This window comes from Capra hircus, chromosome 20 (genome assembly GCF_001704415.2).
Source record: "Capra hircus breed San Clemente chromosome 20, ASM170441v1, whole genome shotgun sequence".
Taxonomy (NCBI): domain Eukaryota; kingdom Metazoa; phylum Chordata; class Mammalia; order Artiodactyla; family Bovidae; genus Capra; species Capra hircus.
Genome location: NC_030827.1, coordinates 10,324,050 through 10,349,592, shown reverse-complemented (window position 1 = coordinate 10,349,592; position 25,543 = coordinate 10,324,050). Strand labels below are relative to the sequence as shown.

Below are 25,543 nucleotides of genomic sequence, written 5' to 3'. Positions count from 1 at the left end.
GGAAGGGAATGGCGACCTTGCGAAGAAAACTCTCCGGAGGTTTCAATCCAGTGGTAGCCCACTCCAGTATTCTTGCCTGGAAAATCTCCTAGACGGAGGAGCCTGGTAGGCTACAGTCCGTGGGGTCGCAAAGAGTCGGACACGACTGAGCGACTTCACTTTCTTTTTCTTTTAAAGACCTTTCCAGAGCTCTCCCAGCGGAGCCTGATCCGAAGCTATTGCTATAAGGTGTGGTTGGCGGGGCTGGGGGACACCGACCCGCCCAAGCCCCAGGCGGGAGTCCGGGCCTGACAAAGCCGGGCGGGGCGGAGCGCGGCCCGGCCCCGCCCCAGGAGCCCGATCTGGGTTTCAGAGCCGCGGGCGGCGAGGGCGCTTTGGCAGGTGGCCGCTCAGGTGAGCTGGGCCCAAGGGGTGGGGCCCACGTGACCGGGACGCAGGCGGGGAGGGGCCGGCGGACCCCAGGCAGGTGCGCGGTGGGGTGGGTAGGCCCCTCGGAGCGTCCTGGGCGCGCGCGCTTGCTGCGCCGCCCGCCAGTACCTTCGGCCGAGGCCGGGCGCCGGCGCGGTAAGGGGTGCGGGCCCCGGGAAGAGCTGGGGCCTGGGAAGCAGGAGGGCCCCTCGGCCAGCCAGGTTTCACGCGGCGGACACCGGTGCCGGGCGAGACGCGCCCTGCCCCGGGCCGGGAAGCCGCGGTGCTTCCGGGCGCAGGGTTATTCCGACCTGGGCTCGTCCAGCCTAACTTAGTTCCGGCCGCTTTGGGCCGGAATGTTGAAAGACTGAAAATGCCTTTTCACTCCGACTCGGAGACGCGTACCTGGGGATGCAGAGCTAAAGACCGAATGAGATAGGTGGGGCGGGGGCTGAGCGACGAGCCGCGGCCTGGGCAGAGACCCCGACAAGGATGCTTGCAGCTGTTCCCGGTTCAAAGCGCAGTTCCCTTTCCACTGGAAAGCAGTAGTGTAGTGTAGCAGTGTGTAAAATCTGTGTCTGGGGCCCACTGTAACTTTAAAAGCCAGCTAAGTGGTGACTCTGTGGTGTAAAGGTGACCAACTGGATTCCGGTAACACTTTCCTGGGGAGACCGTTTCTTCTAATCACCGCTATGGTGTGTGCAGACCGAAAGAAATCAGGGCCCGGGAAGGTGAAGTCGCGCAGTCGTGTCCGACTCTTGCGACCCCGTGGACTTCTCCGTCCATGGGATTTTCCAGGCAAGAATACTGGAGGGGGTTACCATCTCCTTCGCCGGGGGAACTTCCCGACCCAGGGATCGAACCCGGGTCTCCCTCATTGGAGGCAGATGCTTTAACCTCTGAGCCACCGCCCGGGTGCTTGAACAGAGCCCTCTGCCTTGAACTCTGCCTCAGCGTGCTGATTCTAACTGGACGCTCTATGAGACCTTGAAAGATGCTAGGGGTATCCAGATATTGAAATGTAAAAATACAACTGACTGGACCCTTATAAAATCACATAATTTGCTATTACGCATTTCTTCAAATTTGGAATTTTGACTTTTTAAGGTGATCTTAGGCTTCTCTTGTAGCTCGATCAGTAAAGAATATGCCTGCAATGCAGGAGACCCGGGTTCGATTCCTGGGTCGGAAAGATCCCCTGGAGAAAGAAATGGCAACCCACTCCAGTATTCTTGCCTGGAGAATCCCAGGAACAGAGGAGCCTGGCGGGCTACAGTCCATAGGGCCACAAGAGTCGGACACGACTTAGCGACTTAACCAAACCACCACCAAGGTGATCTAATTCAAATAAGCTGCTTTTCACAAGTCTTTCTGTTGTTCAGTCCCTAAGTCGCGTCGCACTCTTTGCAACCCCATGTGCGTAGCCCTGCCTGTTCTTGACTATCTCTTACTTTGCTGAAGCTCATGTCCATTGAGTTGGTGATGCCATTAGAAATGAGCATAAATTAGACCCATTATGAGTGAGTGAAGTCGCTCAGTCGAGTCCGACTCTGCGACCCCATGAACTGTAGCCTACCAGGCTCCTCTGTCCATGGGATTTTCCAGGCAATAGTACTGGAGTGGATTGCCATTTCCTTTTGCCAAATTGCTGCTGCTGCTGCTGCTGAATCACTTCAGTCGACTCTGCGACCCCAGAGACGGCAGCCCACCAGGCTCCCCCATCCCTGGGATTCTCCAGGCAAGAACACTGAAATGGGTTGCCATTTCCTTCTCCAATGCATGAAAGTGAAAAGTGAAGTCCCTCAGTCTTGTCTGACTCCTAGGGACCCCATGGACTGCAGCCTGCTAGGCTTCTCCGTGCATGAGATTTGCCAGGCAGGAGTACTGGAGTGGATTGCCATTGCCTTCTCCATTTGCCAAACTGGTATCTCTTAAATGAGTGTATATTAAAGATATTGAAGGATACGTAAAACTTGTTAAAGTTATTTGTTGTGCTTTTGCCTCTACTTTTTTTAGGAAAATGTATTTCAAGAATTATACTAGTACCACGCATTCTTAGAATTTAAGTACTTTTAGACAACAGATAAAGAGATAAAAGACCATAAAAATACTGCTAATTGCTGTCATTTATATAAATTATTTTCTATACTAAATTTTTTCTCCTACTTTTCAGTGGGCACCATGTTGGGACTCACAGTTAGTTCTTTAAAATTGGAGTGCCCCTTTAGAAAACCCCAGAATTTAGACCTCTCCAGCTCCACTCAATACCCAGGTGATTGTATTTAGTCTGAGGTAGTATATACCCTTCTGTGGGCAGCCTACCTACATGTTAGTTTTGCCTGAACTCTTAGCAGGTATCTCAGACTCTCTTTAGGCTGCTCCTCCAAGGACTAAGCTGGAGCAGTGTAGAAATGTTGTAGATAAAAAGATCTGATGTCTGGGATTTGCTTTAATCTATTGACAAATAAAGGGGAAGGTATAGATGAAATAGTATTGATAAGTTGATAATTACTGAAGGTTGCTAATGGGCACATAAGGGCTTGTAATACTATTCTTTCCACTTTTTATTGTGTTTGGAAGTTTCTTTATTAAAAATTTTAATTCCCTGTACAGAGAGTTTGACCTCTTCTTGCTATGTTTGTTGCCACCACCATGGCCCACTGGAGTACAGTCGACCCTTGAACAACACAGCTTTGAACTATGAGGGTCCACTGAGATACTTTTTTTTTTCTCCAATAAATATGTGTACAGTACTGAGTGGTTTGCAGTTGGTTGAATCCCTGGATTTGGAATCACAACTACACTTTACCAACTCCTCCTGTGTTGGTCAAGGGTCAACTATTTCAGTGACCTCCTAGCCAGTCTCCCTCTTTTCACTCTTTTCTCCTGGAATGTACTATTAACACAGCATCCAGAGTGCTCCTGTTTAAAAAAATAATAACATCATGTGGACCTCTACTGAAAATTTTCCAATGGCTTCTCACGTCACTCTCAATAGAAGCCTGAATCCTTTCTAATGATTTTTAAGTCCTAAGGATTCAGGCAGCCTCAATTCTACTACGCACCCTCTCATGCTGTTGCTGCCTCCATGCCTCAGCAATGCTAGGCACTCCCACTTTAAGGCTTTTACACTAGCTGTTCCAGCTGCCCGAAGCACTTCCCCTGATACCTGCCTGGCATCTTTTCTCATCTCCTTCGTTTCTATATTCAGATGTCTTGTTCTCTCTGAAGAATTCCCTGGCCACTCTATTTAAAATTATAGCATCCTATCCACACTGCACTTCTTGCCCTCTTTCCTAGCTTTGTTCATTGGCATCTATTTCACTTGCCTTATCTATCATCTGTCATCACTGCACCCCACACCCAGAATTTAAGCTGCATGAAGGCAAGGATTTCCATCAACTTTTTTCACCTATACATCTTCAGCAAACCTTGTGCATGACGGGTACTTGGTAAATAATTCTTTGAGTGATAGATCTCTGTTTGACAAAGTAAAAACAAAACCTTAGGAATTTCTAAACTGTTCAACATTGTAAAGGTGGGATTACCAGCTTTAATTTTGAGACCTTTACAGTGCCAAATACAATACCATGTGCCCAGTGAGCCTTCAATAAATACTCATGAGCAGTTTGAGGGAGAAAAGCATTGTACCTTAAACGTAGTAGTTATAATAGCAAATAGTTTCCTTTTTGCATATGTGTTCAGGTCATTGGTTTCTTGAAGGAAATCATCAAGTTAAAAAGTGTGTTTTCTACTTTTCAGATGGATTCAATACTCTCTAAGATAGCTTTTTGGGCTTCCTTTGTGGCTCAGCTGGGAAATAATCCACCTGCAATGGCAGGAAACCTGGGTTTGATCCCTGGGTTGGGAAGATGCCCTGGAGAAGGGAAAGGCTACCTACTCCAATATTCTGGCCTGGAGAATTCCATGGACTGTGTAGTCCATAGGGTCGCAAAGAGTCAGAAACCACCTTCTAAAAAGATTTTTTGTTTATTTATGGCTACATTGGGTCTTTGTTGCTACGCACAGGCTTTCTCTGGTTGCAGTGAACAGGGCTGCTCTCTAGTTAACGGTGTGTGACTTTTCTTATTGCAGAGCACGGCCTCTAGGCGCTTGAGCTCAGTAGTTGCGGCTCACAGGGTTAAAGCTTTGGCTGCGATAGTTGTGGTCCCCAGGCTTAGTAGCCCCGAGGCAGATGGAATCTTCACAGACCCCTGCACTGACATGCAAATCCTTAATCACTGGACCACCAGACAAGTCTTCTGAGATACTTTATGAGTCTTTCCATGGCTGCAGCAAATCATCTTTAAATGATTGCTCTGGAAAGAGTGATGTCCATGGGCATTGCTATGGCTCTGAGAAGTCAATTTTCTAGTGTCGAGCATTATCCCGTTAGAGTGGAAGAAGCGACTCCCAAAACATGACTTCCCAAGTTAGGGAGGAAAGGAGCTGTCCGTCCATGTGTTTACCAGACTGATGCTCGTGGGCTGTTCCAAAACAGACTTGAGTTAATGAAAGTGAAGAGTATTTGTTGACCCATCAAATTTTGGTACGCTCAAACTCTTAAATATGTTTATTTAGATATTTGAGGAAAGGACTCTGCTTGAAATGTGTTAGCATCCTGCATTAAAATTTAGTCTCATTTTTGTTTTTTTACATTTTGTTGTTTATAGGGCTCATAGGTAAATTTGACTTATAAATGTTGTAATCTCTAAGGTTTAAGATTTTAATTGTCCTTAAAATCTCATAGAATGATTCTGTATCCCTGGCTAACGTAATTGTTACACATCTTTAAAATGTACGTATTTGCTTTGTCATTTACTATATCATAATGATTAGGTATGATCATATTGGTTTCCTGAATATGATCATTTGATAATAAGTGACTAAAACCAGCATTGTTGAAGGGATACATAGCTAAGCATAAGAGATAACTTTAATCCTGACCCCAGGTGTGAACATCACAAATGTCGTCCAGTGACAGAAGATCCAGGAATCGGGACAGACACTATGATGAAGTCCCAAGGGACTCAGACTATCCAGATGGCACCGTAAGAACCTTCCAGACTCTTCGAGACAGTGAGCTGGCCGTGAGCGCTGATCCACTGCCACCACCCCCTCTCCCATTACAGCCGCCCTTCGGCCCAGAATTCTACTCAAGTGACACAGAGGAACCGGCCGTTGCGCCGGATCTCAAGCCTGTAAGACGCTTTGTCCCAGAGTCCTGGAAGAACTTCTTCAGAGGGAAGAAAAAGGACCCAGAGTGGGATAAGCCGGTATCAGACATCAGATACATCTCCGATGGAGTGGAGTGTTCACCTCCAGCCTCACCCACAAGATCAAACCATCGTTCACCCCCAAACTCCTGCCAAGATCCTCACGGCAGGTCTGAAGGCAGCTGGCATTCCCAGAAAGAGACTGAGGCCATGTTTCCTCACGATCCCTGTGGATCCCTAGGCCGACACACACACACAGCCCGCACCTACAGCGAGAAGGTAGAGGAGTATCACCTTAGGTATTCCTACATGAAGTCGTGGGCAGGCCTGCTGCGGATCCTGGGGACGGCCGAGCTGCTGCTGGGGGCCGGCGTTTTGGCTTGCGTCACAGCGTACATTCACAAGGACAGCGAGTGGTATAACATGTTTGGATATTCACAGCCCTACGGCATAGGAGGCATGGGTGGCCTGGGCAGTACCTATGGGGGCTATTACTACAGTGGCCCCAAAACTGCTTTTGTCCTTGTGGTCGGTGGCTTGGCCTGGGTGGCCACCATCATCATCCTGGTGCTTGGCATGTCCATGTATTATCGGACCATCCTCTTGGACTCAAATTGGTGGCCCCTCACTGAATTTGGAATCAATGTCTGCTTGTTCATTTTGTACATGGCCGCAGCCATAGTCTACGTGAATGATACCAACCGAGGGGGACTCTGCTACTATCCGTTGTTTAACACGCCAATGAACGCAGGATTCTGCCGGGTGGAAGGAGGGCAGATAGCAGCCATGGTCTTCCTCTTTGTCACCATGATTGTTTATCTCCTTGGTGCTTTGGTTTGCCTAAAGTTGTGGAGGCACGAGGCGGCTCGGAGACACAGGGAATACGTTGAGCAACAGGAGGTAAGGGATTTCACCATCTTCGTTCTTTCTGCTATTAGCTCCCTCCTTAAATACCTGCAGTTCTCCAAACAAAGCTGTCGTTGTTGTTTTTAATGGGTCTGAAGTTCCAAAGGCCTCACTCAGTATCTGACATGCTCTGACCAGATAGCCCACTCTGGCGTGTCACTGTTTCGTAACATTGCAAGTAGACGCCAGATGTGTAATGTAATATTTAGTTCACTGGTTGCACTATTGTCTGTCCAATACGTAAGAGAAGACACAGCTACTGAATCTATAAAGAAGAATAATAACATATTCAGTGAAGTAAATGGCCCATCATTAAGTTTAAGAACAATCTTGATTCCTTAATAAAAAGCATAATTGTTCCGTTGCAAGAGGAAAGTGTTCATTTAAATCTGTAATGAAATCTGAAACCCACTTTTCTTGGAGTTTTTAAATTTATCTCAGTATTGTAAGCATATTTTTAAGTTTTACATCTGTGTATGCAAAATACAGAATTTTAAATTCTAATCAGTGTGGAATCAGATAGTGAGACAAATCCTTATAATTTTATGTAAGTTAATAATAATGGAGTTCTTAATATCACTTCAAATTCTACGTTATAATGTCTATCATTCATTTAATTCTTTTATTTCTTTTCCTTTTCTTAACAGAAGCTTGTTTTTATAAGACTGCGTAATGGTTGATTAAACTTGAATCACTTCTGATGCCTGTTTGTGTTGCTGTAACTTCCTAAATGTTAAGACATACTGGCATGTAGCTTTTTAAATTATAAAATTAATAATGTAACCATCCCAAACTCTCTAATTGTGTTGGTTAGTGGGAATCAAGAATAAATAAAGTATGTAGTTCAAGGCAACTCCATAATCATCGCTACCATCTCCTTATTGCCGGCTCTGCTCTCTGCTCCTGATTGACAGGGAGTCACAATTATTCCTCCTCTGATTCTCCACTGGTCCATCAACACGTGGCCAGAAGAGTTGGGAATGCATCTGTAGAGAATCGGTATCTATAAAATTGAAATTGGGCTATAAATACAAAGGGATGGAACTATTTGCTCAGTAGCTTCACACACTTCTAAAAAGTCATTTTAACTCTTTCTGTTCCAGATAAGTGAGCCATCATTGGCATCGAAAAGGAAAATGGTAAGAACAAAGTCCACAGCATATTTTGTCTCTGGATTTGCCAGTTTTCTCTCTTGTCTGTTTGTAGATCACCTGTCTGTAAAAGTGTATCTATTGCATTAAGTTCGTAATAGGACTTTTTAGCTTTTTTCTAATACTAAGAGGGCCAAATCAGAAAAGGCTATTTGTAGTATCTTTTAATTTTGTTAGATGAAAGCTTCTGCAAGTGAACATAGTTGGTTCTTATTATATATATATATTTTTTAATGAAGGCAGTTCTCCCCAATTTTTTTTCACTGTCTTCAGTTTTTCTCCATTCTTTCCTATTCTTGTCATGTTGCTTTCAGATGCCAAATTTTGTCGTGTTGGGAAAGAAATCCCTATTCCACAATTTACTGTGATGGTAGACAAGGTACTTACCTTCCCAGGCCTCAGTTTCTTCATCTGTAAAATTGAGATAGTAATAATTTCTACCTCACAAGTTTGCTTGAGCTGTTATTATAATTATTGTATATATAGAATAATGTAATATATTTTAATCATAATGTTACCTCATTGAAAAGTTCTTAAGATATTGGGCATTATTTCTTTTCCTTTTTTTTTGGAGGGGGGTGCCACATGGGATGCGGGATTTTAGTTCCTGGACTAGAAATTGAACCCATGCCCCTATAGTGGAAGCAGGGAGTCCTGATCATTGGACTACTAGGAAAGTCCCTGGGCTTTATTTCTAAGCAAAAAGTTAAGAATCCAACCTTTGGATTTGTTTGTTTCTTTAAAAAGGAAGTGTATTCCCTTAATTCAAAATGCAAAAGGATCTCTCTCCAAGTCTTCTCTCGTCCCTGTACGGCGGCTTCCCATTCTCCCGTGGAGGCAACCAGTGTTACCAGTATACTGTGTGTCCTTTCAGAAGCGTGTTAGATAGATATCTATTTGCTTTACTCCTTGTTTTACACAAATGGTAGCATACCATACCTACTGTTATATCCCTTATGTTTTTCGCTTAACAATGTATTTCTAAGATTTTTCCTTATTAGCACATAAAAACTTCCGCGTTCTTGGTTTCTAACTACGGAGTATTGCTTTTTGTGGTTAGACTGTAATTCATTTAGTCAGATACTAACATGTAAGTTGTTTCCAGCCTCTCACTATTAAAAATAGTGCTACAGTGAATAACCTTGTGCATATGACTACATGCTTATACAGACTTCCTCTCATATATGTACAAGGACACTGAAATTCTGAGAAGTGAGTTTCTGGATCAAAAGGCATGTACATTTTTGTTTTGACTGCCAGACTGCCCAATAGAAGGTCTACCAATTTCTATCCTCAACACACTACAGGCTTCCTCACACCCTCACCACACAGTGTTAGGAAATTTGTTGACATCCGTCAGCCTGGTAGGTAAAAAATATCACTAATGTAGAAATTTGCATTTCTCGTATCAGGAGTGAGGTTGAGCCTTTTTCATATGTTTTCATTTTCTTCCCTATTAACTGTCTGTTTATATCTTGTCCAGTTTTTTTAAATTGGGTTGCTAATTTCTTTAAGTTCTTTTTTGTCAAGTGCATTCATCTTGAAAATACCTTTGATGAGGTTCTTTTTCAGTTTGTTCTCAATTATGTTGTAACATACAAATATTAATACTATTTGAAAACATTTTGTTCACGCTGAAATAAGGATGCTATTAAGTGGATGAGCAACAGCCTGTCTTAGCAATCATGATTAAAACAACAGCGTCATCATTAATTCATTCATTAAACAATCATGTGACAGGTTGTGGGCCAGTGACATGGATACAACGAGGAACATTATCTCCATTTCCCAGGGGCTTACAAATCTAGTGAAAAACACAGACAAAAGATTAGTAGAGTGGTTGTGTGTGAGTGTGAGAATAAGCAAGCAAGAAGTACAAAACTGAATAACTCACAGATTTGTGTTTCTATATCACCTCCTCGGGAAATCAATTTATGAATGATAATATCTCAAATTCAACATTATTCATTGATCAAAGCAACTTTGAGGATCTGTAATTAGCCATGGTTTTTAAAGAGTCAGTTGCATTAAATGATTGACACGTATATGAAGTCATCTGAATTACAGCTGAGCCTTGCTGTGGTTTTCTTGGAGATCCATAAATCTTTAGAAATCAAGGGATATCTGACCAGTCCTGACTGACCATGCATGGGGATAAGTGAGACTGGTATTAATAGCTGAACTGTAGAATATTGAAGAGTTTTTCTCTCACAGGACAGTGTGGACCTAATGCTACAAACCTCTACAGTTTAAACATTATTCATAGAATTAGAGCAATACTGCTTTGTGTGTGGTGGGCGGCATTTGGGTTGTTTTTTAATTGTACTTTGTTTTAACTTCCTGATTCCCTTGTGTTCATTTTAAATGTTTATTTATTTATTCAACATTAATTGCATCAGGATATACATTTCAGTAGATTTATAACTAACTCAGTGGCTAATAATCAGAGTAAGCTAAATGGATCATCAGTTTTCTACAGAAAGAAGTTCTAAGTCCTTAAATGTTGAGCAGATTTCTAAACTAGAAAAGTCAAAATCTAACCTGGAGAAGTTCCCTGGTGGTCCAGTGGCTAAGACTCCATATTCCCAGTGCAGGGGGTCTGGGTTCAATCTGTGGTCAGAGAACTAGATCCCACATGCTGCAACTAAGATCTGATGCAGCCAAATAAATAAATAATTTTTTCTGATCTAATCTGGGCATAAAAAGTAATAGTGTGGGTTTGGGATTGGGGTCTGTGCATCATAACATCAAATACACTTATAGGGAGGGACACTCAGAAATTGAACAAAAGCACCCTGAAACACATGTCTGACTCTCCCCATTTCTAACTTGACAGTGTATTCCTCCAGCCCATTTTTTATTTGAAAAGCTTAGTAATTATATCCATAACATTACTTACCCCAGGCTTAATCGCTTTCTCTTGCCTCACAGCAAAGCTTTTCTGTGACAAGACTAGTTTTTGCTAGACGCAGAGGAAGGTCATGAAATCTGGGGCCTTGTGTTTGTAATCTGGAGTACTGTTTGAGAGTGGTGTGTCCCAGCGCTGGAGCCCGACTAACTTCCTTCCTGTGAAAGCCTGAAGAGGTTTTCATTTTTGTGTCATGTCTAGTTCTAGATTTTTTTCCCCAGGAGATTTTCTGAACTGATGATCAGTATGGTTCACCCAAAACAAGTGAAAGAAAATGTTAAGAGCATAAAAACAGGGGGGAAAATGTAAAGCAGGTGAAACAGTCTGTGTGGAAATATTATGATTTCTTAGAACTCCTTTTTATATTAAAAGGTGAATCTTGGAATTAGGGATGGGCAAGTAAGGAAAATGAATAGCTTTGGCTTGACAAAAACTTGGTGACTGCAGCCATGAAATTAAAAGACACTTCCTCCTTGGAAGAAAAGCTACGACCAACCTAGATAGCATATTAAAAAGCAAGAGACATAACTTTGCCAACAAAGGTCTGTCTAGTCAAAGTTTTTCCAGTGGTCATGTATGGATGTGAGAGTTGGACTATAAAGAAAGCTGAACACTGAAGAACTGATGCTTTTGAACTGTGGTGTTGGAGATTCTTGAGAAACCATTGGGCTGCAAGAAGATCCAACCAGTCCATCATAAAGGAAATCAGTCCTGAATATTCATTGGAAGGACTGATGGTGAAACTGAAACTCCAATACTTTGGCCACCTGATGCGAAGAACAGACTCACTGCCAAAGACCCTGATGCTGGGAAAGATTGAAGGCATGAGGAGAAGGGGACGACGGAAGATGAGATGGCTGGACGGCATCACCGACTCAATGGACATGAGTTTGAGCAAGCTCCGGGAGTTGTTGATGGACAGGGAGGCCTGGTGTGCTACGATTCATGGGGTCGAAAAGAGTCAGAAACGACTGAGCGACTGACCTGACTGACTGACGGAGCGGGGAGCCTCACATGGGCTCTCCTGTCCAATGTGACTACCTGGGTAGAATTCGTGATTTTGACCATGCAATCTGAGCCTGCCCCAGGGCTGCTGACCAAGAGGGTCAGTGTGCTCCCTGGACACTTCTCAGGCAGCTGTGGGGAAAACAGTTTGTTAAATATTTAGAAGCTAAGAAGGGATGCCATAAAATGGAAATTCACTTACTTAAGCCAAAAAATTTCCCCTGATTTTAATACCATGTTGGATTTTCAAGATTAAGCATTAAAGAATTCAATAGAATGAAGAAGCTATTCTGGTTCTGACCAGTGAGGAACAAAGCGCAATAGATGCTAACCTCAGAATATATTTCCTAAAATACTCTTGTTTGATCTCGTTTCCTCTGGGTTTTCTGCTCTCCACTCGCGTTCCTGCTGTTTGGGGCCATGGCTGGGCATCGTTTCTGCGGAGGAGCCCTGGTTCCCCTTCCGCCTGCACGGGTGCAGGCTTCCCCTCTCAGTAGCCCTCCCCCAGGGCGAGTCAGCAGTCTCTATGTCTAATCTGGGCTTATCCAGGGGCTGCACTATTTGGTGAGTTAACAATTGGAGGTTTTTCGCGGGAGCTAACACTAAATGAGACCTCAAAGGCAGCCTCTGAGAGAGAGAGAAATCAGGAAACAAAGAATTTGCAAAGCTGCCTGACCAGGTAAAGAGCAAGGTTTTAAATTCTTGTTTTATATTTTGTTTGCAATAGACTAGGGTCCCTCCCCAGCCACTCTGAATTAGTTGGTGGAGTTTCATTCAGCAAGCGCAGACTGAAGACCCAAGGGAGGAGTGGAGGGAGCTTTCTTCCGCGCCGCGGAAAGCAGCGTGCCTTTGCCCACCTCCGCCCATCGCAGCCTCATTTCTAGTGTGCTGCTTGGGCTTCCCTGGCGGCTCAGTAGTTAAAGAATTCGCCCGCGATGTGGGAGAGCTGGGTTTGATCCCTGGATTGGGAAGATCCGCTGGAGTAGGAAAAGGCAGCCCACTCCAGTGTTACTGCCTGGAGAATCCCCATGGGCAGAGGAGCCTGGTGGGCTGCAGTCCGTGGGGTTGCAGAGTCGGACACGGCTGAGCAACGAAGCAGAGCACCGCAACCAGAACTTCGGGAACTTTAGGACTGAGCGCTATACATTTAAGTAAGCTGATTTCCTCCTGCTATTCATTTAAAGAGCCCCAAAGTCAAAAAGTGCAGTTTTTTTAGGGGCTTTGGGTTTTTCTTTTCCTTGGCTGTGCCATGCAACTCACAGGACCCGGGCTTTCGGCATTGAGAGCGCAGTCTTAACTAGAAGGGCTGGGTTTTCATCGTTACTTTTCACTTCATAGCTGTGAGACCTTGAATTCACTGAATCTCTCTGAACCTTACTCCTTTATTTGTAATGTGGAAACCCCTCTCCTGGAATCCACCAGCCTCTCCAGCTTGCTTGGTATTCTGGGCAGTGCCCAGTGGGGCCCCCAAGCACTCTATTCCTTTTTTTTTTTTAATGAGACTAGATTTTTTTTAAATTATTATTTATTTATTTTTGACTGTGCTGGGTCTTTATTCCTCTAAGAACAAAGTTGAGATTTTTTTGCTTTATTTTTTGCTTTTGTTTATAAATAAATCCTCTTTTTCCCTCTAACTGTAGTGTGACATGGCCACCAGTTGCGAGAGACAGAGAGACCAAGAAGTTAATTTTAAAGAACCGAGAGCAACAAAAATGAAACCTGAGCTTCTGAGTGGACCTATTCCCCCGGGCCACATCCCGAAGCCGATCGTGATGCCAGACTACGTGGCGTGAGTATCTACCTTTCTTCAAGGTAGAGATAGCGACGTTCCATTTGGAATTTCATTTTTCTGTTCGTCTTCGAGATAATACTCTGCTTAAAGTCAATTATATTTGAACAGTTGTTTGTTTCCTGAGAGGCAGTATATTGAATTGAAGGTACAGTATGGTCACTGAGGAATGAGATAATAAGCTGATTTTCTGTTCCTCTCGTTTTAATGAAAAAGTTATCACTTCGGTTTTCTTTTCTTCCAGTTTTGAGATCTAAGTGACCTACAGCACCATTTATGTTTAGTGTGTAAGTGTAGTGAAATCATGAACTTACATGCAACATAAAATGATTATCACAGTAGGTTTAGTGAACATCTATCATCTCATATAGATACAAAATTAAAGAAATGGAAAAAATTTTTCCTTGTGATGAGAACTCTTAGGATTTGCTCTTTTAATAATTTTCATATATAACATACAGCAGTGTCAATTGTGTTTATCATGTTGTACATTGCATCTCTGATACTTATTTATCTCATAGCTGGAAGTTTGTAGGTTTTGATGACCTTCATCCAGTTTTCTCTCCCTAAACTTCCTCTTCCCCTACCCCTGCCTCTGGTAACCACAAATCTGATCTCTTTTTCTGTGAGTTTGTTTTTGAAGCATAATTGACCTACAACAGTATGTTAGTTCCTGGTACACAACATAATGATACAGTATTTCTATACTTTTCAAAATCATCCCCAGGATAAGTCTTATCATCTGTCATCATACAAAGATACTACATAGTTATTGACTGTATTCCCTGCACTGGGTGTGTCATAACTGTGACTCATTTATTTTGCAGCTGAAAGTTTTTAGCTGTTAATCTCCTTTACCAATTTCTTTGTTTCCCCCACCTCTCTCCTCTCTGGCAACCAATACTTGTAGGTGACATAAATGGTTTTACGGCTTTTGTCTTTTAACCTTCCTTCTAACTTATACGGGCTTCCCTGGTGGCTCAGAGGGTAAAGCGTCTCTCTGCAATGCAGGAGACCCGGGTTCAGTTCCTGGGTTGGGAAGATCTCCTGGAGAAGGCAATGGCACCCCACTCCAGTACTCTTGCCTGGAAAATCCCATGGACGGAGAAGCCTGGTAGGCTACAGTCCATGGGGTCACAAAGAGTCAGACACAACTAAGTGATTTCAGTTTCACTAGCTTTATACAGGGCTGATTTACTACCTTTAAGATTTTTCTTTTTTTAATTTTCAGGTTTCTAGTTATGGCCTTTTCTACTTAAAGAAGTTCCTTTAACATTTCTTATAAAGCTAGTTTGGTGGTACTAAATCTTATCTTCTGCTTGTCTGTAAAATTTTTTGTTTGTTTTTTGTTTTTGTCTGTAAAATTTTTGATCTCTCCATCATATCTGAATGAAAGCCTTACCAGGTAGAATATTTCTTGGTTGTAGATGTTCCCCTATCATCACTTTGAATATATTCTATTACTCCCTCCTGGCCTATAGAGTTTCTACTGAAATGTCATGTGATAGCCTTATGCCAGTTCCCTTGTGATAAATTGTTGCTTCTCCTTTGTTGCCCAGGCTAGGGAAGTTTTTAGTTATTAATGTGTCTAAATATTTTCTCTGTCCCTTTCTCTGTCTGTTCTCCTTCTGGGACCCCTATAATGTGAATGTGAGTATTCATGATGTTGCCCCAGAGGTCTCCTAAACTGTTCTCACATTTTTTTTGTTAAATCTTTTTTCGGTTCAAGTGAGTGATTTCCATTGCTCTGTCCTCCAGTTTGCTGATCTGTTGCTGTGTATCATCTTATCTGCTGTTGATTCCTTTTTGGTAGAGTTTTCATTTCAGTTATTGTATTCTTCAGCTGTGCTTGGTGTCCTTTTCATTTTTTCACTCTTTGTTTGAAAGTTCTAACTTCTCACCCTGTCCATCCACTCTTCTCCTGAGTTCTTTGAACATCTTTATGAGTATAATCAGGTAGTTTGCTTATTTCCAGTTTACTTGGTTTTCTGGAGTTCTATCTTGTTTCCTCATTTGGAACATAATCTCCTGTAGCTTAGTTTTGCCTAATTCGCTGTTTTTATTTCTGTGTATTTGGTTGGTTGGTTTTGTTTCTTGGCCTTGCAGTGGTGGCTTTTTGTGTAAGATGTCTTATGTGTCCCCGCAGCGCACTCCCTTCTCATCACCAGAGCTGCGTGCTCTAACAGTGTCCCCTGTGAAGGCTGCATGGGTCCTGCAGGCTGACTGCCGTGGATGTCTGATAGGCATGGCTGCCTCCTAGTCGGGCTGCCAGGCCCGGCCTTGTGTGGAGGTTGCTCGCCACTGGTGGGTGGAGCTGGGTCATAAGGTTGATGCCTGTGAAGTCCCGGGGGGTCCTGGGGCTAGTGTTGCTCCACAGATGGGCAGAACTGGTTTCCAGCGTTGGTGGTTGCAGGCCTGGGGAGCCCAGATCTAGGGTTAGCCTGCTTGAGTGAGGCCAGTTCCTGGCATGGCTGGCTGTGGGGTCCAGGGTGTCTGAAAGCTTGTATCCAGTCCCAGGGCAGCTGCTTTGGGGCCCAAAGTATCTCAGAGCTGAGCTTGGTCTTCTGGTGCTGGTGGGTATGCCAGGGTCTGGCCAGGGGAAAGGTTGCGGCAGGGGTCGGGGGGAGGCTTAGTCCCGTGACTTCAGCCTGTCGATGGGAAAGCTGGGGCCCAAGGAGTCCCAAGGGTAGTGCCAGTCAGCTGGTGGGTGGCGCCAGGTCCTGGGGTCCTGGAGTTGGTGTGCACCCACTAGTAGGGCCAGGTGCTGGGGCTAGTGCTGACCCACAGGTAGGCAGAGCTGGGTCCTGGGGTCTCTGGCTACAGGGTCTAGGGGTCCCAGAGCTGGTGTTGGTCTTCTGGTGGATGGGCCCACCTGGCCCCCTTGTGAGTGGTACTGTGACCCCACCTGGCTAGCTGCTGGGCCTGAGGCATCCCAGTACTGGTGCTCACAGGCTGGTGGGCTGGGCATCCCAGTACTGGTGCCCACAGGCTGGTGAGCAGGGCCTGGTCCCTGTGCCAGTAAGCCAGAGGGAGGGGTCCAGAATGGCGCTCGTGGTAGAACGAGCTCCACAGAATAGCTGCTGTCAGTGTCTGTGGCCTCAGGGCGAGTTCCAGTCGCCTCTTGCCTCTCCAGGAGGCTCTCCAGGATCAGCAGTGGGTCTGACCCAGACGTCTTTCAAATAACTGCTTCTGTCTGGATCCTGGAGTGTGTGAGATTTTGTGTGCGTCTTTTAAGGGTAGAGTCTATTTGCCACAGTCCTCAGAGTCTCCTGAAAGTAAGGCTTGCTGACCTTCAACACCAGATATTCTGGGGCCTTGTCTTCCCAGTACAGAGGAGCCCAGTGTGGGGCTCGGACACCTCACTCCTCGAGCAGACCTCTGCAATTGTAGTCAATCCTCCCGTTTGCGGGTCGCCCATCCAGGAGTATGGGTCTTGACTTTACTGTGTCTCTGCCCTCCTAACCCATCTTGTTGTGGTTGCTCCTTTAGTAAACATCTTTATTTGTAGAAGATATCTTCTGCTAGTCTTCTGGTCTCTCTCGTCAATAGTTGCTCTATAAATAGTTGCAATTTTGCTGTGGCCGTGGAAGGAGGTGAGCTCAGGATCTTCCTACTCCACCATCTTGGCCACACTTCAACTTTGGTTTATTTTTTTTCATCAGGAAATACCCTATGATTCAGACAGGTGATGAGCGAGAACGCTATAAAGCTGTGTTCCAGGACCAGTTTGCAGAGTACAAAGAGCTCTCCGCAGAAGTTCAGGCCGTCCTGAGGAAGTTTGATGAGCTGGATGCCGTGATGAGCAGATTGCCGCGTCGTTCAGAAAACCAGCAGGTGAGGGCCTGCACTGTTGGGGAGGAGTTCCAATAGAGGAAGGATGAATTCTGACTTTGTCCGAAGTGTAGAGAAGGCATAACCATATATATCTGCTGTCTGGGCAAGTTACTTGAGATCTTCAGGGTGACAATTCAAAATATATCATTTAATGTCTTTTGCTTTCAGTTGTTAAACAGTATTTTATTTTCCTACTTAAGTAAAATATAAATTTGCCCAAGGTACACACTGAGTCAATTAGGGTCCCAAAGGAGACAGACAGCACACTCAAACTAAGATAATTTGAGGAGGGTTTATTCACAAACGGTGGACGGAGTGTGGAGGAGCCGCCAGTGGCCATGCATTCTCCAGGGCAAGTCACAGCTAAGCAGCTAGCGCCCCAGGCCCAGAGAGCACAGCGGGTTAGGGTGGCAAGTGGATCTGAGGCTGCACGTGTGAGCTGCAGGGCCCGTGCTTCAGACGGATGACCGTGGTTAAGGCAGAAAGGAAAACCAAGGTGGAGACGGCAGTCATGGAGACTCCTGCTTTTTCTCTAATGTTTTGTCTTTTTCACATTTTAATATCTGGGAAATCTGGATGCCCTCATAATCAATGGCATTTTTTTACCTGACATGCATTTCTTTCATTGAAATATAATTCACGTAACATAAATTCATTGCTTTTAAATGTCAATTCAGTGGTTTCGTGGGGGTTTTTTTTGGTTTTTTTGTGTTTTTTTTCGTGTTTTTTGTTTGTTTGTTTGTTTGTTTTGGGTGTTTGTGGGGTGTTTTGGCTGTGCCATACAACCTGCGAGATCCCAGTTTCCCTGATCAGGGATTGAACCCACTCCCTCAGCGGTGAAAGCCCAGAGTCCTAACCACTGGACTGTCAGGAAACTCCCTGGTTGGCTTTACTATATTCACAAAGTTGTATAACCATTACCACTCTAATTCCAGAACATTTTTATCAACCTCCTCCAAAAAAAATAACCTGTACCCCTTAGTACTAATTCCCCAGTTCCCCTCTCTCCAGCCACTGACAGCTACCGATGCTTTCTGTCTGTGAATTTGCCTGTTTTGAACACTTCACGTAAATGCAGTAGTATAGTGTGTGTGTGGCAGTCAGTTGTGTCTAACTCTTGGCAACCCTGTGGACTGTAGCCCACCAGGCTCCTCTGTCCACAGAATTTTTCAGGCAGCTTTGCTGAAGTGGGTTGCCATCTCCTCCTCCGGGGCCCTTCCCAACCCTGGGGATCAGATGCTCATCTCCTGCGTGGGCAGATACTTTACCACTGCGGCACCTGGGAACTGGCCTCGAATGTCTGGCTTCTCTTGTTTAGCCTCATGCTTTCAAGGTTCATCAATGTTGTGTCAGAAGTCAATATTTCATTATTTTTTGTGGTAGAATAATAATATTCCTTTGTATGAATTTCTTTATCCATTTAGCAGACAATGGACAGTGGATTGTTTCCATGTTTTGGCTATTATAAATAATGCTGCTATGCACATTTGTGTGTAAAGGAGCACACACGTAAAGGAACATTTATCCTTTATAAAAAGAATGTATTAATTTAATTTACCACTTGTGTCGTTGAAAATTTTAAAACTCATACAGCAGTTTTAAATAAATGTCAAATGTATGTATATATAGAGTATATATCCATATTATATGGGGCTTCCCTGGTGGCGCTAGTGGTAAAGAACCTGCCTGCCAAAGGACGAGACAGAAGAGTCACAGCTTCAACCCCTGGGTCAGGAAGATCCCCTGGAGGAGGGCATGGCAGCCCACGCCAGTATTCTTGCCTGGAGAATCCCATGGACAGAGGATCCTGGAGGGCTGCAGTCCATAGGTTTGCAAAGAGTTGGACACGACTGAAGCAACTTGGCACACACATGCATATTCTTCTCCTGAGACCTCTGTTAGTTGGGCATCTTTGTTTTGATCAGACTTTCACACATACATTTAAACGAGTTATAATTATGAGCTCTCCAAGCCAAATGTGTGGAGTAGTGACATTTTCACCATCTTGGAGTGATGGAAAGGTGTTGGCTAAGAGACACCTGTACCAGGAACCAGGAGGGGTCCAGCACATAAGGCAGGTCCAGGATCAGTTAGTACCATTTGGTGAACAGACAAGGTCCACAGTTCCAAGAAGGGTGACCAAGTTTTGATGAGGAAGGGAGGAGCAGGCGTCAAGCATCTCCATCAGCGCAGGTTGGGAACAGCAGGCTGGTTGACGGGCAGATGTCGAGAAACCCGACCGTCTTGCGTAGTCTCGAAGCCCAGGCCCGGTGGTCTCGGGTTTGCAGGCTTTGTATGAGTGAACAGGGCTCAGGCAGGTGGGTCTGCAGTTGGCGGGGTGGGAGGGTCCTCATTACAGCAGGCACAGAGAGGCTGAGTCCTCCAGTGAAAATCCCACAGGGTATCGACAGTAGTCATTTCCTCTGGTTTTTACCACGGCTTGGCAAGTAAGCAGCCAAACGACAGGGCTGCAGTTAGTCTCGGAGTCTCCTCCAGGCCTTCTCCAAAGTGGAGGTACTAATTGTGTCACAAAAGTGAGCCTCTGGTCCACAGGCTGACCTTTGCGTGGGCAGGAGTCTGCCGGCCAGGCTTATCCATCTCCCAGTGTGTGCTCAGAACTCAGTGGCCAGTGCGCTATTGAGACATTCTTTTTTCCTTCCCTTGCTGTGCTGGATCTTGGTTGTTGCCTGCGGGCTTTCTCTAGTTCCAGCGAGCGGGGGCTTCCTCTCTAGTTGCGATGCCCAGGCTTCTCATTTCAGTGGCTTCTCTTGTTGCAGAGCCCGGGCTCTAGGGCACCGGGCCTCAGTAGTTACAGCACTCAGGCTCAGTAGTTGTGGCACACGGGCTTAGGTGCTCTTTGCGGCATGTGGGATCTTCCCAGACCAGGGATTGAACCCATGTCCCCCTGCTTTGGTAGGCAGATTCTTAACCACTAGACCACCAGGGAAGTCCTCTTGAGATACAATCTGAGTAACTGCAAGTATTTTCATTCACGTGTATGATATATTATTTTTAGGAACATGAGAGAATTTCAAGAATCCACCAAGAGTTTAAGAGAAAAAAGAATGTGAGTAAAACCATTTCGTTCTTATGGTGTAGCCTTATCCAGGTACAGTGGTGACAACTGACAGGCTTCAGATTGTTGTAGCTAATGTAGTTCTTGTTTTGTGATTCTTAAGATGCTACTTGTTAGGAACCGCGGATGGCTGCTGGGCGCCCTCTGTTCTCTCTGTCCTGATACATTCTGCTGTGTCCTGCTTTAGGAACCCAGGGGAATGAGCCCCCGGACGGAGCTGTCCACCCACTTTCATTCACAAAGATTTAAGTTCTTCTACAGGTTTCTAATTCCATCCCTGACTTAACTGTACAAATCAGTAGACGCGGGGGAGTGCTTTTATTAATCCATGGTTTACCCTTTAATGTATTCTAAACTACTCAGGTTAAGGGCACGTCAGCTCTCTACTTCTGACTCAATTTTGCTGTGAACCAAAAGCTGTTCTAAAAAATGAAATCTACTGAAGTGCATGTAGAGAACTTCCTATTATTCTAGTTGGGCAGATTTTGAAATCTACTATGAAAGGCCATTTTCGGGGTTTCACTGAGGAAGCCAGCGGCTGGGATAACAGCTATGTTTCTTTTCCAGGACCCTACATTTCTAGAAAAAAAAGAACGCTGTGATTATCTGAAGAATAAACTTTCTCACATAAAGCAAAGGATTCAAGAATATGATAAAGTAATGAATTGGGATGTACAGGATTATTCTTAAAACTTATTTGAAACCACTTTTTTATATCATGCTTAATATTTATTTACTGTCTTTTTTATGCTGATGTCTGTGATAGAGAAGCAAATGCCTCATGAATAGGCTTCTGGTTGGTTTAGCTGGTGTGTCACGTTAAGACAGTTTGCAATGCATTTCAGACATTTCAAAACAAATTCAAATTTACTAAGGGCCTTTACTGAGAGTGGAAGAAATCCTGGATTCATCTGTGTGCAAGTGATATTTACGCTGTTAAAACTGATTCAGATATTGTGTCCTTGTGGTGTGACGATCGAGTGAAGCCATCAGTGCTGGTGCTGCCCTTTCCTTTTTCACTTAGGCCGGTTCCTGGGACTTTTTAGGACAAATGTCTCATCCTAGCCAAAGCTGTCATTTCTTCCCTTGAAAGGGGTTTGAATCCGAGATCAGCATTTTCAAGCCTTATGACTGTGGGCACGTTGTTTAACCTGCCCGTGTCCATTTCCTCGTCTGTACAATGGGGCAAATTATAGTACCTACCTCACAGGGTTGTTATGAGGATTAAATGAGTTACTGTTTGTGAGCACTTAGAGCACACTGCAAGCACTGCACCAGTATTTGTGAAATACAGACGTTTTTGTGAAGTGAGTAATCTACCCAGAATAAGTCTCAAAGAAAGGACCTTAATGAACAAGTCCAGCCAGCTAACCCAAGGCCATGGCCTGTTAATAACTCTTACACATGTTGCCTTAAATAGATGCTTCCCTGTGGTCCTGTGCACACTGGGGTCCAAAGCAACCTTCTTACCTTTCTTTAATCAGCATCACTGTGTACACACCTTCATGTTCCCACAGCCTAGCCATTCCTCTAAACCTCAAATAGAAAGACTGAGCATATACTGTTTCTTTTTCTGTCCTGTTTAGACATCCATCCTAAGGCCCTGTGATGCTACATCTTACTTAGAATCTCCCTTCGCTTTATTGGAATGCTTCATCATCCCAAGAATTAGCTTGACTTTAAGGCTTTATTCATGAGAAATGTTTTATTTTTGTTAATGTGAACAAGAGACTGCCTTAACAAAATGTTTTTTTTTTTTTTAATCATTGTTTTTGGATCCTATTCAGCAGCATCTATCTTGTAATTTCCCAGGTGTAGAAGTACAAGTCACTAAGTCATGCCTGACTCTCTTGACCCCATGGACTGTAGCCCACCAGGCTGTTCTGTCCATGGAATTCTCCAGGCAAGAATACTGGAATGGGTTGCCATTTTCTTCTCCTGGTGAGAAAGAAGTAAGGAAGTAAGAAGTAGTAAGACATAAAACCAATGCTTTGGAAAGATAAAATTAAGGAGCAGCAAAAATGTTTAGAAAAAAGGAGACCAGGTGGGAGAATGCAGCAAGTCAGAAATACAATGTTTGCTTCATATAGCTGCCATTCAAATAATTAATACTTGAGGGATTTTCTAAGGGGATAAAACCAAAGAAAAGCATGTGAAAAAACAAGTTGGTTACCGAATAAGCTTTCTAGTTCTTCTTTGTCGGTGACATCTCATTTAGTGTATATTATTAATATTTTCAGTCCTCAGTTCTCAGACAATGCTTAGGGTGCTACGAGTCTTAAGAGGTGATACTGAGGGAAGTGTGAGGCCCCCTCTGCAACCCTCCTCATGAACTAGAACAGCTTCACTTTCTGTGTTATGTACTGGGGTCCCATGTTAACATTTCATGTAAGAAAAACACCTATGCTTAAAAAAAAAAAGATGAAATAATACCACTTTGATAAACTATAAAGAGATTAATACTGAAATGAAGTGTCAAGGAAGTTTAACTTTGTGAAACTATATTTTACTATAATTATAAATGTTAATCTTTGAAAACCCATGTTGTAATGTTGATTTTTGCAGTTTTTATGTAAATACGTAGGTTTATTAAAATTTCAGTTACCTGTTGTTTTGTGTGTGCCCTTTATTGTTTACTTTGCTAGCATTCCTGAGTTGACTGGGCATGTTCTTGAAAATATTTTCCATTATCAGAAAATAAACTGGAAAGTCATTGAAAGCTTGTAGGTCGTAATGCTCAGGTGACCATTTACTCCTCCCCCACTACTTGCAGGAATTCAAAGTCAAGGCCGCTGTTGGTTTCTTTAGGCTGCCTGCCTTAACCAAGTACCACAAGCTTAAAACCACAGAAGTGTGTTGTCTCACAGTTCTGCAGGCTAGAAGTTGCAATCAGGGTGTCAGCATGACCAAGCTCCCTTGAAGCGCGTAGGGGAATCCTTCCAGCTTCGGATGCTTTTGGCTGGCTGTCTTTGACCCTCCTTGACTTGTGTACATATCCCCTCAATCCTGTCTTCACACGGCCGTCATATTGGATCAGGGACCCACACTCTCTAGTCGCCTCATCTTAACTAATTATACCTGCAAAGACCCTGTGTCCAAATACTGTCACATTCTGAGGTCCCAGAGATTAGGACATCAACCTATCCTTTTTGGAGGGGACACAGTTCAACACATAACAGCCACCTTGAGCAAGCTGTGAGATTCAGAAAAAGAGTTCCCTATATATTTCTTATTTTAGCTGACTTTTGACATGTATTCTATTTTGAAACAGTATGAGAGCGTATCAGTATATCTAAAATTTGGAAGGAGAAAAGTATATATCCTTCACTCATTCTTTTGCCAGTTATATGCCAAGTGCCTTCACCAGCCAGATGTTCTAGTACTGAAGATTTGGTAGTCAGTAAAACAGGAGGACCCTGTCTTAACAGGAGATACGAATGAGAAGACAAAGGGATGGTGATGAAGTATGCATTTTTCTTATGTGCGTTTCTCGAAATGGTCTGCATAGCCTGATACTGCGATGCCCCACTGTTTAAAAGATAGATAATATAGGGAAAAAATATAGTTTTTTCTGACTCATATTTTTTTTAATTAAAAAATTTGAAAGGAAAAAAAAACTAATAGATACAAAAGCTTAGAAAATGGAAGTCCTACTACGCTGTTGGGAATATATTCTTCTAGTCTTTTGATAATACATATAATCATTTTAAGTCATCTCCTTTAATACCATAACTCTGTGTTTAAAGAAGTGAATCTGGGAGGCTGCACCAGCGTGTGGTAAAGCAGCTCTCCTAGCTAGAGAAGATATGCTGAGGCAGAAGGAAGGCAAGAAGAGCCCAGCAGAAGGGGAAGGCGCACTTCGAGCTGGCAGCCACCAAGGCTCCGTTATTTCCTGTGTGATCACGATGAAGGAACCTGGACATGAGCCTCCTTACCTGTGATGGGATAATATTACTACCTGATGATACTGCTATCAGAATTAATGAAATACTGTTTGTAAAATTTCAAGAAGATGCTTCTTCAATTAGTGGTGGCTAGATACTCAAACTATACTTTTCATGGTGTTAGATAATAAGCTGTCTGTTTTAAAGATAGAATATCAAAAATGACTATTTAATAATAATGATAAAAGGTGTTTTCAGGAAGTATAGGTAATGTGTTAACTGTAGAAAATTTAGAAAATGATGATAAGCTTATGCACTTCCTCCCAAGCTCACACAAATAAAAATGCCCATAATGTTGACCCCTAAAGATAGTCACTGTTTACATTTGAGGTCATATCCTTCCATTCTCATCTTACACAAGTGTATGTATAAGCATGTAAAGAAAGAATTGTGGTATTTACAAAACAAGTTTATTACAAATAGCGTGCTGTGTTTTGCATTTTACTTAATAAAACGTAATTTTTCTGAATTTAGAGTTTTATGTTTTCTGTTTCATTTTAATGCAATGCGGTTATCATTGTTTGAAAGTGATTAATATTCATATTGTGGGAAAATAAAGAATGGTAGGTAGTTCTAGATTCAAGCTGCGTGGCCTCAGGCAAGTCACTAAACTCTGAGCAATGGCATTAGATGAGACAAAAATACCTGAAATAAATTTGTAAACCATAGATCTCTGTGAAAATCCTCATTTTTCTATATTTTTTGTTCTGATAATGTTATCAATAAGAACTTTGCATTAGTAGTCTGCAGTGCATGCGTGCTCAGTCGTGTCAGACTCCACAATCTCATGGACTGTATAGCCCACTAGATTCCTCTGTCCGTGGTATTCTCCAGGCAAGAATACTGGAGTGGGTTGCCATTTCCTTCTTCAGGGGATCTTCCCAGCCCAGGAATCAAACCCACGTCTCCTGCACTTCCTACATTGGCAGGAGCCACCTTGGGAAGCCCGATAAACATATTTATTATATAATCAGGACTTCTTCGGAGGTCTATATATTCTGGTACAGCCAGAATGTCCTTCACATATACAAAGAACATTTCCATTTTAACTGTTTGAAGTCACAGTGCATGCCGAGTAGGCAAAAAGCAGGGAATTGAGGAGGCATTTTCCAATTAAAAAGTGAGGAGGAACTAAAAAGCCTTTTGATGAAAGTGAAAAAGGAAAGTGAAAAGGTTGGCTTAAAGCTCAACATTCAGGAAACAGAGCATGGCATCTGGTCCCATCACTTCATGGGAAATAGATGGGGAAACAGTGTCAGACTTTATTTTGGGGGATCCAAAATCACTGCAGATGGTGACTGCAGCC

General features: G+C 43.6%; 1 protein-coding gene across 2 annotated transcripts; it reads left to right on the top strand.

Annotated features, from left to right (window-relative positions):
* MARVELD2 (MARVEL domain containing 2) lies at positions 34–24,706 on the top strand. Of its 2 annotated transcripts, XM_018065694.1 has the most exons (7): positions 34–393; positions 5,361–6,524; positions 7,634–7,669; positions 13,235–13,383; positions 17,046–17,217; positions 20,234–20,284; positions 20,861–24,706. In XM_018065694.1, exons 2-7 carry the CDS (start codon positions 5,376–5,378, stop codon positions 20,981–20,983), a joined length of 1,680 nt encoding a protein of 559 aa, XP_017921183.1. In that variant the 5' UTR covers positions 34–393; positions 5,361–5,375; the 3' UTR covers positions 20,984–24,706. The 2 variants fall into 2 exon arrangements, with proteins under 2 accessions (XP_017921183.1, XP_005694654.2); XM_005694597.3 differs by lacking the exon at positions 34–393 and having other exon boundaries at positions 4,519–6,524.